The following is a 17,551-nucleotide window of genomic DNA, read 5'->3' on the forward strand; positions in this document are numbered from 1 at the left end:
AAATCACCTAAAGTTGAAAAGTTCACTGCAAAGTGTGTGCAAACCAAAATAAATATTACGTAAATGTACTTGTGACCCTAGCACTAACTTGATGTCAAAATCTTAGCAAAAATGATTTAATGTATTTAAATCATGATTTCTCAATAGGAATGCTATTGCCATCACAGTATATGCAGGGATAAACCATCAATTTGAGAATGGGAAATGATTCACTTTGACACCTTCTCAATGTATCTCAGAATGGGACTAAACATTTGAAGAAAAGTCAATCAGCAGCATATACATACCATGCAAATGAAACTGACATAGATATACAGATACCATTGGGGCTATTGACTTATTATTATACAAATATGAATAGTATAGTCTTATATTTTTTATGAATATTATTAACTGAGTTCTGTATATTAACATGGATTGGACTATGAGCATTCAATATCACTTTCTTCTTATTCCCTTAAAATATATCACTGTGCATTCATTGACTTTTCTACTGTGTATCATTTTTCTGAAATTCAATTCTAAGTATATATTTTAAGAATGTCTCAGTATTCTGTTAGGTGCTATGAGGGTTTCATGCAAAGTAAAGATTAATTTCTCTGATTCAAGATGATCCAATTCAATTGAGGAATCAGGAATACAGAACTGCACGACTCCTAGTAATCATGTAAATAAAATTAACCAAGTGGTAGGACTCAGATAGGGACTGAATGAAGTAGATGGAAAATTGTTTTCTATGCAAAGAGAGCATGAGCATAGGCTAAATGCTAGAACTGAAGGAACTACATCATGGGAAAAAGAAGAAACTGTCTTGATGTGGGGCTGAGAATTGGGAAATAGTGTAAATAAGGTTACATAATTAGATGGTTTGAACCTTGAAAATCAGGCTGAGTTTCATCTAAAGTATAGCAATTTGAGTATGAAGTAAAATAGGCTGTGCTACAGAATTAGGAAGAAAAAAGAAAAACAGAACAGAAATAGATGCATAGAATACATTGCTTTTAAGATCTAAGGTTGAAGTTAGATAATCCCCGAGACTTAACAACAACATCAAAGGTAATGCACTGGACAGCTAAGAGCACACTTGAGTAATACTGACTGAGTTAAACTCCTAGGTCCACTGCTTATTAGTTGTGGGAATTAATATATTTGTGGTTCAATCATCAGTAAACTGGGACTAAAAAATAATAGTACCCAAAATAGCATATAAATGAGGTAGGTATTAAATGAATCAATATATAAGATGAAATGAATTGATATGTGTTAATGATAGTCCTTGGCATATCATTTTATACCAAAGCATTGGCTGTCAGTGTTTATATAACTCACCATTCTCTTCGCTTGGACCCAACTTGAACTTGAAATTTCTTACACTGCCGGCTATCGTATCTTCATTGCTAGTATCATACACAGTACTGTGTGAACCTCTGGAAGATATGATATTGTATATGTGTATACTATCCAAACTCACACGAGAAAACAGGCAATAATTTTCAAAGACAGATGGACTGAAATAATCATCTTTTTCTGCCAAATACTGGAAATTTAAAAGCAAAGAAATTATAACTGAGAGGAAATGTTTCTGTGAAACATCAGTTTTCATATAGTGGTTCTATTACAAAGAAAGATGTAAGAAGTATGGGAAAATGGACACATTTACAAAATAGTGTATTTATTTTGTTATTATTGGCTATTTGTCTTTTAAAGAAAAAGGAAATTTAATGAAACATTTTAGTCTTACATCTGGCAAAGTCAATTACATAAATCAGTACTTGGATTGACCTCACTGATTTTTTTCTGGTGACAGAATAGTTTAATTTGGAGACAATCCCATGCAAATTATGGTCAACCTCTGACGAAGATGATTTATTTTGCTTGTTTGATTTCATCTTTATTCATGGTGTTGCATCTCAAACATAATACATGTGAATTCACTATAGCTTTAGATACCTAGGATGAAAAGGAAAGTGTACTCTCTGCCTCATAAAGTTGACTATAAAAAATAATACTGGGATTTAACTTTATACAAATACAGAGAATTGTTTTCACATACCAGTCAGTGAAAATCCTTTATGAGCATTTGGTAAAAATTAAAAATTAAACGTTTCTTTAAAGTCAAATAGGTAATAGGCAAAATACATACTAACTTTAATTTTTGAGTCATGCAAATTATGTTATGGCTTATATGGCACAGGGATATTGACCTAGTGAATTTGATACACCTTTGAACACTACTACGTGCAAATAGATATGCTACTAATAAACATTTTTATGATGATGGTAAGAGTGGTAGAGTCTAAACAAAAGGACTGACTATATTTGTATTTAAAATATCAGATCTACATTTTAGAAGAGTAGTACTAACTAAGCAAACTGCCACCAACACTCTGGCACACAGACTACTTACGGTCCATCTGTGTTTCTAGTTTCTTGGTTTTCTTCCTTGGAGTTTTGTGAGGTCTCTCTGCTACTGATGCCAAGGGCTGAGTCAGAATCTTTTTTCAGTGTATTTGTTATATCAGTAGATACAAAAGGAATGTCTGGTGACTTCAGAGAAATATTTTCCACCTCATCTTTAGGCCCTTCATTCAGTTCTTCCTTTTCTTCTATTTCTTCCAGGCTATAATCAGAGCTTATTCCCGCTATAACGAAACATAGACATAATCCTGAATATTAATTTGCTTTACTTACCCTATATAATCCTAGCAAGGAAAGACTATTTAATATTGAGCTTCAGTCTTAAAATCAGGTTCAAAATTAAGTGTTTTTCTCTTGGTGAATAATCATGTTAATATAGAAACAGGTTATCTCACACTCATATAATCCTAAAAACAATTTGTTATCACTCTAGGTTTTATTCGTAGGTCATTTAGTATCAAAACTTCAAGTTTATATTTAAGAGTATGTTTTTAAATGATTTTATATTCATGCTATAACTCAATGTAACTTAAATACAAGTTAATTTTAAATGCAAATTAAACAAACGAGATTTTTGCAGTTTGACTCAGTAGTTATCAGCAATGACTATACTTGAGAATTATCTGAGCCTTTTTTGAAAACACCCAAACTCATACCCTACTCCACAGTAAATCAGAATCTCAAAGGGGTGGCATTTAAGATTCCTCAGGTGATTCTACTGTGCACTCAGGATTAAGAGGCACTGTTCTAAATGCTTAATACATTTATAATCCAGGAAACAAGTATTAAGCACAATAATTTTTACTACCACTCAGTTTGACTCTTAGAGGCAACTTCCTCCAACACTTTTTTCCTGTATATCATCAGAGAGCATAACATGTACACATAAGCAGATAACCATTCTCACATTTCCTTTTCTGTTGGTTTAAAATAAATGGAAACATACTATACCCAAGGTTTCCACCCAGCTTTTGTTCCACTTATATCTTAAATATTATATAAGTATGCATATAGTTAGCATTATTTTCAACAGTTTTGGTGAACATTTCATTGTATAAAATGTGTTTTATCATTACTTCTTAGTATTGAAAACCAGTGGTATTATGATAAAATTGGAGACATCCTTAGCAGTTAATGTCCAAAGTCAATGGTCAAGATTAGCTGTGAAAGTAAATTTAAACCAAATACTGAGGTCCTGGAATTTTGAATATGAGTGAAGTTTAATTTTATTTCAAAAGGAGGGGAAAATGATATAGCATTGGATTATAGTGATCAGCACATTCACAAAACTTAATAAAAATTTAAGGATATTTGAAACTTAAAGTATTTAAGATATAATTTTATCTCTTGACTTCTAGACAGAAAAGTATTTTAATTGTGCTCCTTAAGAAACAGGCATTAAGCCTGGAGATACAGTTCAGTGGTGGAGAGCTTGCCTAGCATGCTTGAGGCCCTGAGTTCCATGCCCAGCACTACCAAAAAGAACAAACGAACAACAAATACGGATCCTCAGGCAGTGTTACGTGACTGTAGTCCCAACTCCTCAAGAGGCTGAAGCAGAAGGACCGCCCAGAACTTCAAGGTCAGTCTGGGCAACATAGCAAGACCTGGTCTCAAAAAGAAAAAAGAAGCAAATGTGGGGTTCTTCTTTTTTTTTTTTTTTTTAATATTTTTTAGTTGTAGATGGACACAGTACCTTTATTTTTATTTATTTATTTTCATGTGGTGCTGAGGATCGAACCCAGTGCCTCATACATGCTAGGCAAGTGCTCTACAACTAAGCCACAACCCCAGCCCCAAATATGGGGTACTTTTATGAAATTTTTATTGTTAATTCAAATTTGAGTCCTCACAAGAAATATTTTAAAAATTAAGTATATATTTTGGCAAATTTTGCTTTATCATGACAAATGCAATAGCCACTATGATGCCTTCTGCAATATGATATGTTTATAATATCATATCATAGTAAGAGTGTATTTACACAATTTGTAAACTGTGTACTCAGAAAAATAAAAGCCCAGGATGGTTTAGATGTAGATGTGTTTTATACATGACTCCTCAGTATGTATTAAGCTCTTTTGGAAATTATATTAACTGATGTGTCATTTAGCACATTACCAATCACTATCCCTATTTTTCTCAGGCCTGTCACAAGTATTTCAGTTACACAACTTTTCTTCAAGTTTGAGGTCCTCACTGAGAAACTGGTCTCAATTAAGACATAAAGCATGAATATAATGTTTCAAAATCTTTTCAAATTTTTCTGGGATGACTCGGTGGTTACAATCACACAGGCTTGCTTAAATATATATTTTTATCCACTTGAAAAGCATTCCTATTATTCAAAGTCTTAGAGAAGGCAATAATTATTTTTTTGCTGGTGCATTATAATTATTCATAATGGTGGGATTCATCATGTCATGTTGCCTACACATTATGCACATAATTTGATCAATCTCATTCCCCACTACCTGCCCTTTCCCTTCCCTCCTCCCTCTCCCTGATTGGCTTCTACTGATCTCCCTTCTGTTACTATTATTTTAATTAGTACTCTGTAATTATATTTAAGGCAGGATTTACTGTGGTATGTTCTTACTTTGGTAGATTGTACCCACTACTACTTCCCATGCCCTCCACTCTCCCTCCCTTTCCATCCTCTTCTCTACTCTATTGCTCTCCCTTCTATTTACATGTGATCCTTTTTTTGCTGTAACTTCCACATGTGAGAGAAAACATTCAACCCTTGTCAGAATATCTGAGTCTGACCTATTTCACTTAGAATAATATTCTTTTAAGAATCTAATCACCCAAGAGAATTTTCAGTCTGTTTGAATAGCACAGTTATACACACACTTAAAAAAAAATCCAGTTTGTTTTGTATGTGCCAAATTCTAGCACTGAAATAAAGAAATGGGGAAGGAGCTATGAGCAATGAATAAGTTTCACAAGTATCCTATCACAACTATTTTCTTTCTGGTTTATAAGTTCTAAAGGCAGCATTTTCACTTTCAAAGAACACGGTATTCTAAATCTTAAAGTACTTTTAAGACTTCTGAGGCATAAATATGAAAAAATTATTTAAATTATTTTTGAAAATCATTTGAAAGTATAATTATTGAAATTCCTTTTACATGCATTTTATATAATTTTAATGTTTTATCTTAATTTTTCAGTCCCTTTAAAGATAGCAAATACTGAAAAGAATTTTTTAATTATTTAAAATTTTAAAAATTAAATATATGGAAAAAATATAGCTATTTAAATGTTCAAAAGACATTTTTGGAAGTCTGTAGCATATTACATGTGAAATTATTAAAGTTTAAAATTTAACTAGGAATTTTAAGATATCTTATATATTTTCCCTGGGGATCATCAAAATGGCAAAATTGCCTAATAAATACTACTCCTTTACAAAATAATTGTGTTAAATTAATCCTATTCAAATACATTACATTTTCATGTTATTCATTCATTCAAAACATGCAGGCTGTGTCAAAACATTATAGATGCTACCAGAATTATTTTTCTTTCATCTTTGGAAAATAATTTCCATTCAGTAAAATTCACACAATTATTTGGATTTTGATGAACATATAGTTGTGTAACTATAATTACCATCACAGTCAAGGCAGAAAAATTCTATTAGTTAACTAAACTTTTTCACCTTTCTTGATCTCTGGCAAAAATGTTTTGCCTTTGCAAAAATGTCACATGAATAAGAATACAACATCTAGGCATTAGAATCTGGCCTCCTGATTTAACATAATACATTTTAGATTCAGCCATATTGTACAGATTCACTGTTCATTCCTTTTGATGGCTAGATAGAAGTACTGTATTCTAATATGTGGATAAACTACAATTTGCCCATTCTTCAGAATGGGGACATTTGGATTCCTTCTCATTTTTGGCAATTCTGAATCTAAGCCATATTATAGTTAATTCATTGAAAATAGTAAAGTTCAAAAGTTCCCTCAAAGTAGAAATTCAAACAGAAGAGAAGGTAAAACTCTTCAGAATTCCTGATTTTATTAATCTTACATTGTGTCATATTCATTTATATAGCTTACTATTATAAACTCCAAACAGAGATAAAATTTCAAGTGAAAAGAAATTCCTATTTATTTATGAAAAATTCTTACAGAAAGGTTTCACAAGTAATTAAATCTATACTGAATGACTCTTAAGCTACATAAAACAAAGCCACAATCAGGAGAGGCCCGACACCTACATGTCAATGATGCTACGGCTGCCTCAGGCGTTCCAGGGCCCTCGGAGAGAGAAGTTTCATCTGTCAATTTGGGAGCAGTGCTCTGTTCATGACTGAGGATCCCAGGGCCCAGGTAGGCTTCTGCCAAGGAAGCAGAGTCTGTAGAAATGGCACTTAGACAACAAAGTTAAGCTAGCAGAGACCAGGAAGCATTTTGGAAGAAATCAGATTTCTGAGCTCACAATTATCCATGCATTAAACATGAAGAGGTAAAAGGGAACAAAGGGAGAGAAACAGATACCAAGCAGAATTTGAATAGCATGCACATCTTTTTCCAGGACTTCAAAATCTTTTAATTTCACTATACATTCAAGTTGTTAATGTTATTCAGTATATATTTCCTTTGTGGAATAGGAAGGTATCATTTATATTATTCTCAGAAAAATCATCATTAGTTATATAACAGTAATATTTTAAATCACAAACACAGGAGTAAGAAATTCTTATATATGTCAATTTCCAAATTCATAAATATCACAAATATTAAAAAATTAGCTTAAAATTTAGGAGCTCCTGGACTCTTCCAAATTTGTGAAAATAAATGATTAGATAGTCATATTAAGTATTTATGTATTTAAGTATTTATATTAGTATTTAAGTATTTATATTAGTCCTATTAAGTATTTAAAATTAGATAGTCATATTAAGTATTTTTCATACTTACCAAATTATCCCCATGCTAAAGTACTAGCATATAATAATCTGTTTCTGTATTACATTTCTAATCTATCGCTTTCACTTAGGTCTAACAAAGGGTGAGAGATTTATTGTACATCTTTTTATAGGGGCCACTAAGTAGCTATTATTGAAAATATTGGAAATGATATTAAATTGGATCAATTTTATTTTTGCTGAAATTTTACTTATGTGAAAAGAATTGACAATGCAAGCTACAAAACAGAATTTTCAGGGTAGCAGATTTTTTACCATCACAGTAGGATACCTTGTATGTTGCATTGCCTAAAGAAACTATGCTTATAATTTAAGTTTTTTTCCCCCCAAACATACCAAACGTTTCTAACTATGATGTGTCAGTACCCTTGGGAAGGAGGTTAACAAATGTCGATCTGACATTGCATAAGAAAAAACAAGAGACCAAACAGGGAAAGTCCTCTAGGTATAATTCTAGAACTGAAATGTTGATCTTGTGCCAGTTTCAGACTCTAATCTCTACTCCTGGGGGGAGTAAGGGGAGGAGAATTCTTTTCACAAAATAAATTTGGGAAATGAGGTCAAAGAATCTGATCTGTTTCATGTAGAGCATTCTAATTAAATCCATTCCTCAATTGTCTTGGAAATTCTTTTCCAGTACTGACACAGAGTGGAGTAAAGGTGTCATACCTGGGCTGGATGGCCCCTCAGGGGAACTTGTTTCCAAAGCACTGTCTGGAGAAACCCCATCTACTGACTGCAGGGCTGAAAGAAACAACACACCTTAAAAACAAGCCTCACACACAAAACACCTTAACAGCTTCACATAGTTTTTTTATATATATATACAATCCAGAAAGAATTGAGCCCTAACCTTGCTTAAAAGTCATTTTACTACCCAACTGTGAAATGATTAAATTCCATTTAGATTCCCATTACTACATAAGTCAATCCTGAAGTGACAGTGTTTGCTAAATAAATTTACAAATTATAACCTGCTCATTTTAGGATAATGAAGCTGTATGATTTTGTCATTTTACGTTGCAGATTTTTAAAAAGCAGCTAAGTGAGAATAATCAGTGACAATTTATAAATCCTAAATGTCATTATTCAATGAAAGACATAAATATATATCATTTCTGTTTGTATTAGACAAAACATAATACTAATATTATTGGGAAAAGTAACATTACCAGTCACTTGACCATTTCTATCACTTGGATGCTGGGCTGTTTTGGAGGGTGGGGAAGGTGCTTTTCGCTTCATTCTCCTCAAAGATGAATTCCCGATGGATGTGCTACTGAGCTGCAGTGAGCCTGTTCTCACTATGCCTGCTTCACAGGGACTCTGTAGAAAACAAAACCACCACAATCCTATATTTAGAAATTAATTGCAAAAATTAGGAAGACACAGAATTTTATAACAATTCTGTCACCTACCAAAATGGAACATAATAGTAATTCATTCAAAAAACATTTATGGAACATCTGTGCAGAAGGTAATGGGATAGATATGTAAGGAAAAATAAATAATGGCCCTCCTCAACTAACTTAGGCTAGGACAGGGGACTAATCGTCAAAAAACAAACCCCAATGTAGAAGACTTTTGAGAAATACAGTTAAAAACTAACTTTCAAAGAAGAATCAGAGAAATTATTGAATGTAAAGGATGAAAAAGGGAAGACTATTTGTACACTAATAGCTGGCTTGGTTAATCTATCTCTTTTCAGCACAAGTATCAGTGGAAAATGTTTCAAAAATTTATATTTACCTGAGGCAAGGTCCTTTGAGGTCACAGACCTCAAACAGCTACTGCTCACATTCCTGGCAGGTGACTGTCAGCAGACCCTAGGACTATCCTGCCTCCTCAGGCAGACTCATGCCTCCTGGCCAACTGCCACACCATCTTTGCTCTTTCTTTTACAACAAAACTTAAGAGAGTTGGTTTATGTCTGTAATTTCTCTTTTCCCATTTGAGATTCTCCAACTACACTTTTACCAACCCTTGACCCATTAACACTTTTCCTATCAAAGTCATCAATGACCTTGACCACAAATAAATTGATGGTCATTTCTCAGAACACAATTATTGGACCTGGCAGCTGCAATAAACACATGTGACCTCCTTTCTGCAATGCTTTTTCTTACCCAGGACATCCCATTCCTCACTCTCAACAGACCCACACTCTGGCTATTCTGCTTTCTTGGTTCATTACTTTTATCTCCTGGCCAACATTGGTGTTATCCAGGGCTCAGGTCTTGGACATGTTCTAGTTAGTGTCTATACTCACTCTCAATGATTTCATTTATTGCTTTTAGGTTTTATAAATATATGCTGGTAATTTTAAACTCATGTCTCCTTGTGGACCTGTTTGGGTCTCCACTTCAAAGCCATTTCATATTAATACGTCTAAAACTGAGATCTTGGCAATCACTCCTTTTCCTCTCTGCACCTCCAAACCCTGTTCTCCCTGTTCTTTTCATGGTCTTTACTATCTCTGCAAAGAGCAAGACATCCTTCCATTATGCTGTCATCTCCTCTGACTATTCAGAACAAGTCTGCGCCATTGGCTCCTCACTTAAAAGACATCCAGCATCAGCTTGACTTCGACCACAGAGTCAATCAACAAAAACCTTCTAACAGGGCTCTGCTTCTACAATGCTTGCCTACTGCCCTTTCTCAATACAGCAGAAAAAGGGATCTTGTTAAAATGTGTAAATCACTTTAGGATGTTTTGTTCAAAACCTGTTAGTATTTTCCCAATTGGCACAGAAAATCGAAGTCCTTATAATTGATGTCCTAGCCCCACTAGATGTCTCTGATCATCTCAAAGACAGAGTAGATCACTCCAGGCACACTGGTCTTCTTGCTGCCTTGGGGTGATACCATGACTGTTCCTAAACCCAAAATGTTCCTTCTGATCGCTCAACGTCTTCCTCCCCATCATTTCCTTCTGGTTATTTCTCACATGTCACCTTTCAGTGACTTCTTCCCTGACTCCCAACAGTTTCTATCCTATTTCCAAGCTTTATTTTTTTACAGTAAGCACTTAACAGCTTTCAAATATACTATGTAGTTGACTTATTTACTGTTTTATTATTTGTTTCCACTGAAATTGGCTGTAAGGGCAGGAACTTGTTTTCCTATTTTGCTCATTGCTGTAATTCTAGAACAATTGTCTGGCTCACAGAAGTTTCTCAATATTTGTTAAGTGAATGGGAAATGAATTCTTTATTTCCTTCTTCATGGGTAAATAAGAGACCTTGATAAACTTGGACTAGATGTTTGTGTAAACTTGGGTCATTCCAGTTTTACAAGACCATGTAAGTATATCCAAGCAAAATAATCTAATACATAAAAAATTTCTTTGTGCTTTGCCACACACCAAGAAAAATTTGACAAATTTACCATTTCATAACTTTCTAATACTTCAGCCAGATTAAAAAAAAAAAGCCTGTTCCCAAAGGAAAAAAATTTGATTTAGCTATCATCACTGCCAACTGTGTGAGATACTGAAGATGGATCACTCAGGAATCAAAGTACAATTAGGCATACATGGCAGATGCTGTGCCACACAAACCCCTCACTAACCATTCCTTCTAAGAAAGGTGAAAAATGTTAAACTTCTTCCATATCAGTTGTTATATAGCTACAGTCAGCCAGCCACACCCCAACCCTTGCCACCATATTACTTTGGTCCTTCCTCCAGAACTGTCAGACTTCCCATAATCCAACCAGAAAAGAAAACCTGCTACCCAAACTCAGATTTTGATTCTGAGTCCCTAAAGTCAATTCTAAACAACTATTGTGATAACCACCCCCGCATCGGGGCAGTCATGGGGGTGAATCCTCAATGGACTTTTGAAATAATTCAAGAGACAGATCCTCTGCAATAAATGGCTGACAAGGAAATGTAGTGAGGAATTAGCAGTAAACATTGCTTTGAGTAGATTATAATGCCTCTGTGTTCTGAAATTTTCACTTGATATCTCATAATATTAACAAATTCAGAGAACATGAAGGAGAGGGCTAAAATGTGAAAAGAACATTTAAAAAATATTTATCTAAAAGTCAAAAGATGTTATTTCTTGATAAATTGACTTCAATATAGTGCTACTCAAGCACAACTCTTATTGCAGACCTGGTTTATTAATACGAATGCAGTAAGAACACTGAGTGCACAAAGTAATGGCAACATTTGATTTTCCTCTTAGTTCCATGTTTCTCATGTTTTGACTGATTGCTTTCATGAGGTATATAATAAAAATATTTCTACCTTGAGACTATATTCTCAATCACTGTCACTTATGTATCTCACCTATTACATGTTAAAAGCAGTCATGATGTGAATCTCACAGACAATAGTGTGTAGGAGTTAAGAACTTTCATAATACAGTAAAGCAGACAGCATAGAAATTTTAAAAGGGAGGAATTTTTATACTCCAAAATTTATGTGAATCTATCCATAAAGACAGAATACCCATGATTTCATATACTTATCAGTCTGGAGATCCTAAATTAAGCTAGTATTTTTATACAGGATATATATATTTCTATGAATAAGGAATTTAAAATTTGTTGAAATATATCAATAGCGAAGCCATGGATATCTTGGGAAGCATATGTGGTATAATCTTATTCTACAAAACAGGTGTAAACGGGTGTACATTTCTAGAACTGCAATTTGAATCAAAGAAATGCAGAATAAGGACATTAGGAGAGACATGACTCTTACTAAGTAATATGAGGTAAAATCTGTATTTGTCAAAACTAGATTCCATGCTGTCATTAATGGTGAAAACTTCCCAAATAAAAGGACAAAATGTAAATGTGACAATTGGTGTAAGATGATCCAAAAGCAGGAGTTCTGACTAAGAACTGAGTTTAGATAATCAACACAAGATTAACAACAGGAATGTAAGTTTTGTTTTGAGATGTAATACTAGTGTTAGCATTTAAAGAAATATCTTTATATTTTCAGTTGTACTATGAGGTACAGAAGAGAGTAGTTGTTTTTATTAAGAGATTCTCAGAAAAGAACTTCAGTCAGCTGAGGTACAGTCAAAGAAAATTAATAAAAGTCAAACTTGAGGCTAAGGAAATGAATAGACACTTCACAGAAGAAGATCTACAAGCAATCAACAAACATGGAAAAATGTTCAACAACTCTAGTAATAAGAGAAATGCAAATCAAAACCACCCTAAGATTCCATCTCACCCCAATTAGAATGGCGATTATCAAGAATACAAGCAACAATAGGTGTTGGAGAGGATGTGGGGAGAAAGGTACACTCATACATTGCTGGTGGGGCTGCAAATTAGTGCAGCCACTCTGGAAAGCAGTGTGGAGAATCCTTAGAAAACTTGGAATGGAACCACCACTTGACCCACCTATCCCACTCCTTGGCCTATACCCAAAGGACTTAAAATCAGCATATTACAGAGAGAGATACAGCCACATCAATGTTCATAGCTGCTCAGTTCACAATAGCCAGATTGTGGAACCAACCTAGATGTCCTTCAATTGATGAATGGATAAAGAAACTGTGGTATATATATACAATGGAATATTACTCAGCCATAAAGAATGATAAAATTATGGCATTTGCAGGCAAATGGATGAAACTGGAGAATATCATGCTAAGTGAGATAAACCAATCTCAAAAAACCAATGGACGAATGATATCGCTAATAAGTGGATGATGACACATAATGGGGGGTGGGAGGGGTTAGTGTTAGGGTTAGAGTTAGGGTTAGGGAGGGGGGCAAGAATGGAGGAAGCAAGGACTGTATAGAGGGAAAAGAGGGGTGGGAGGGGTGGGGGAGAAGGGAAAAAAATAACAGAATGAATCAAACAACATTACCCTATGTAAATTTATGATTACACAAATGGTATGCCTTGACTCCATGTACAAACAGAGAAACAACATGTATCCCATTTGTTTACAATAAAAAAAATAAAGAAAAAAGAAAAAAGAAAAAAAAAAGTCAAACTTGAAACTTTTTTGTGTTGACTAAAGTATCACTACTAACACAAACATGGAAGAGGACTTGGGCTCTGAGGAAAAGATGTTCTGTATCTACTGAACACATCCTTCTCTTGAGTGCAAGTCTGCAAGAAAAGATGGAGCCTTTACATTAGAAGACTCAAGTATTTCTTGGTTAGACTAGCCAATAAAGCTGGTGTGTACTTGGGATATATGTAAAATATACATATCTAGTACACACGATTGGAAGTGTTCCAAACACAGGAACATTTGATGCTAGAAAGCAGACTTACCACCACAGTTATCTAAGTAAAACACAAGTTTCCACTTAGAATGTGCTCTCTTGTGTCCTTCAGGATGAGCTCCCATCAGTCTCCCAGTAAGTCTACTTTTGCACTGATCAGAGTTAAATCACCCAGTATTCTGGAGGTGAGTCTATCTATTCAGAGAGGTTCATAAGTTGGAAGGTAGCGCACGGTAACCAAAAATATGGTCAACACTAGGAGCAGAACCAGGAAACATGCCATTCATTGTCTCTGTGACCTTCAGCCTCCTCATCTATGAAAAGTAGCCATACCTATGTCAAAAGGTGCTGTGATCCTTAAATGACACAGCATATACAAAAGAGTACACAGTATATGTTCCATATCCATCTGATATAATTACATGACATTTGTCTATTTTAAAGTATGTGAATATTTTCTGTATACAAAATAAGAACATCATAGTTACTAAGGTTAACGTGAAAAGTATGGATATAAATAAAAGGAGGTATTTAAGACTGACTTTCTCTTTGATGACAGTGAGATCAGTTATGATCAACCTTAAAACCCAACAGTGCTCAATGTTCAGGAACCTGTGCTTAGTCTGAGGCATAAGCCAAATTCACTGTGTCTAATGTTCTCCACCTTTAATCACCTCAAGTTATTTCATCATACCATGAAGGACTTTAATAAAAGTTAAATATTTAACACTAGTTTGTTAAATTCTGGTGACGAGTACATGAATGTGAATCAGAGTATATAAATTTAAACAATCTAACAAGCAAAGTTTACATGAAGAATATAAAGAATTTTTTTATCAATGTCCACTTTTATAACCAGGATATATTTCCTTTAGTCAAATTACATATATATTTTAAAAGTGGTTGAGATTAAATTAAGTCTAAAGGGTTTGCAATATGAGAAAAGAGGAGAAACTGCTTTGGTTAATCATTAGAGATATTCAATTATTTACTTTAGTTAAAGCTACTGATAAGTCTGTCTGCCATTAGTGACCACTGCACCTGTAACAGGAACACACATAACCAAACTTTGTGCTCTGTTAAAGGGAAACACTTCAGGAAAAACACAACACTCTAGCAAAAGGGGCAAGGTCAGGTTGAAAACCAGGCCAGATAATTAATCCCCCAGAATTCTCATCCAGACCAAAATTCACTGGATCAAAATAAGACTAAATTAAGATGAAAACAGAATTAAGTAGTATTGAGGACTAGCTGAGGACTAGGTTTTCTCTAGTTATTAGGTCACTTATTAATCATTAGGTGAATTATGAGATGTGGGTCATTGGAATCAATACATTCACAAAAAATTAAGGAATATAAACAGTAGCCCAATTTTAAAGATTTTAGTGTTTCTAGTAAGAGTTTTTTGATCATGTTTACAATATTATTTTCACATGGGGAGGAGTGGGGTTAATACAACATAAGAAATCCTGTTAAGATTATCATAAATGATATATCTTATATTTTTCTTTTTAAGGGACAAATTAACATTATTCTTCTCCAACTTAAATATTCCAAGTAAATACTATGAGATAGTATGGAATATCTTATAACTGACATTAGATGTATCCAAATTCCCTATGGATGGAGTGCATTGATTGAACTTTTCATATAACTTAGGGCAAAGTTTTAACTCTTAGAAACTCTTGAGGGAAGAATTCTAAAATAATTTTATAGCTTAGATAAGAATGCCAATTTTCTTAAATGTCATTATTTTGCAGATATACTATAGTATAGAAGCACGAGGTAATGAATTTGCAAAATAGGCCAACTGTGAAAATAAGTTTAAATGATAAAAGCAGTTTTATTATTGATTCAATCATAAAGTCAGAATAACAGATAAGATGCAAACAATGTATAAACTGAGGAGAAAAAAAAAATCACTGTCATTCCCCAAAATACAGATCACCTCATAAAGCTTTTTTCATAGCAATTAAGATAAAATTGTGTATTTAATTTATCGGATCTGAAGCTATAAAATCATTAGTTGAACACATAATTCGGGAACTTGATGTACTTATTACTAAGAAAGCTAGTTATCATTTAAAAGAGACAAGCTTATTGTATCTCATAGGAGTTTTGTTGTCTACCCTTTCACACTTATCTTTTATACATGTAGACATACATGCCTGTGTGCACAAGATTTTGGTTTATATTACATGAAAGCATACATGTCAGTTTTTATTATCATAACTTTTTAAAAATAAAATGCTATCTTTTGGTAGAACAGGGAAAGTTTACTTCCCTGTTCTCTTATTTCTTCTTTGGCTGGCATGTTGTCCCTACTCCTTACAATCTAGGCCCATATAGTCTATTTTCTTACTCAATATACAGACCTGTTTTAAGAGTCTTTGTTGATAGTGCTGAAAGTCCGTGCTTGTTCAGATTAACTTAGATTAAGAAAAAACTACCACATCCAAGTGAAGGGGTGTGGGAAATGGGGGTGGCATGTCAGGGACCAGACAACTGTAATTAAGGGAAGGAGAAACAGGACAGTAGTATCAGGGCAAGGAACTCTTTAATCCATACTATGTAAGCAGTCATCTCTTCCACCAGTTTTAATGCTGCTACTATCAACCTGCTGAAATAAGTATCATTACAGAAAGCAAAGAGATTAGAGTTGGACTCATTTATAGGTTTTCTAAATATTACTACCAAAAATCTGTGCCTTTTGCTTATTAACCACTTGTAATCCCCTTCAGAGGATTCCAAGTGGCTAAGCTTGCCACTAGATTTCTATCAAAACTGTCTATTTAAAATCCATTATTTGTTAAGCTGGGCCTGGTGACATACACTTGTAATCCCAGTGACTTGAGAGGCTGATGCAGGTGGATTGCAAGTTCATGGCCAGTCTCAGCAACTTAACAAGGTCCTAAGTAACTTAGTGAGACTGTCTCAAAATAAAAAACGAAGGGCTGGAGATGTGGTTCAGTGGTTAAGTGCCCCTGGGTTCAATCTCCAGCACATCCCCTTCCAAACCCATTATTCATCAAGGATAACATTTGTATTTTCTATTTAGCAAGTTCATTTGAACACATCTTCAAATTTTAAGTCTTTGAGCACTTTTTAGTGGTACCCACCTGCTCCTGTTGATTACTATGCTACAATCAGGAGTCCAGGGAGAAAGATGCCCATTATTCAATTCTTATGTTGCTATTGTACTCCGGGTTTCAGAAATCCTCAGAGTTGAAGTAGGCATCACCATTTGGTTACCACTGATCAAAGCTTCACACGACAAAGCCCTTTCATCCAATTTTAGAAGAAAAGGATAAAATAATTTAATAATACTAGAGCTGGAAGACATTTTGATGAACATAGTTATGAAACCTTATTCTACAGAGGAGAAAACCAAGCCATAGAGAAGTTCAATGAAGATAGATGAGGGAAAAAAAATGACAAAATGACAAAGACATAGTAGAAATAATAATAGAATATAAGATTATCTCAAAAGTCATGCCAATTCCTTTTCTGTCACAATATACTTCTTTTCCAGTCCTTCTCTATGCAAAGCAGAATTACAAATTTTACAACTGGTATTATGCCCTGGAAACTTTTTATACTTCTCTTCTTGGGGCAATGTGTACTTTTGTTTCATCGGCCCTATAATTTTCTGAGATAGCATATAACTAAGTCTTGTTATTGGCAATCCTTTGCTTATAACATTTTGTTAAAGCCCAAAGATGAGGATTTCTCTCAGTACTATATCTTGGAGGGAAAAGACAGGATGAACCAGGAGAGAGCAGAGCCCATATCAAGCTTAAAGTTATAATAACAGTCCTCTGTTATCATAGGAACAGAAGTATTTCTAGGGATGGGGTAGGGGAATGTGAAAACCTAAGGTAAATAAACTGGGGCCAATTCAGTTCATTCCAGAAAAGATACCAAGGATGTATCACTAGCTTCATCTGAGACAGTGCCCCACCTCCATAAACTTATCAC

At 34.2% G+C, this 17,551-nt stretch overlaps 1 protein-coding gene across 6 annotated transcripts in view; it reads right to left on the reverse strand.

Moving 5' to 3' along the window:
- Cobll1 (cordon-bleu WH2 repeat protein like 1) overlaps window positions 1-17,551 on the reverse strand; it is a 154,149-nt gene that overhangs the window by 13,608 nt on the left and 122,990 nt on the right. For all 6 annotated transcript variants that reach the window (XM_047544802.1, XM_047544799.1, XM_047544798.1 and 3 more), the window contains 5 exons: window positions 8,536-8,689; window positions 8,033-8,107; window positions 6,653-6,772; window positions 2,408-2,642; window positions 1,330-1,427 (listed from right to left, as the gene is read on the reverse strand). In XM_047544802.1, coding sequence (XP_047400758.1) covers window positions 1,330-1,427; window positions 2,408-2,642; window positions 6,653-6,772; window positions 8,033-8,107; window positions 8,536-8,689 — 682 coding nt within the window. The remainder of the gene's footprint in view (window positions 1-1,329; window positions 1,428-2,407; window positions 2,643-6,652; window positions 6,773-8,032; window positions 8,108-8,535; window positions 8,690-17,551) is intronic.

The sequence above is a fragment of the Sciurus carolinensis genome, chromosome 3, assembly GCF_902686445.1.
Source record: "Sciurus carolinensis chromosome 3, mSciCar1.2, whole genome shotgun sequence".
NCBI classification, from domain to species: Eukaryota; Metazoa; Chordata; class Mammalia; order Rodentia; family Sciuridae; genus Sciurus; species Sciurus carolinensis.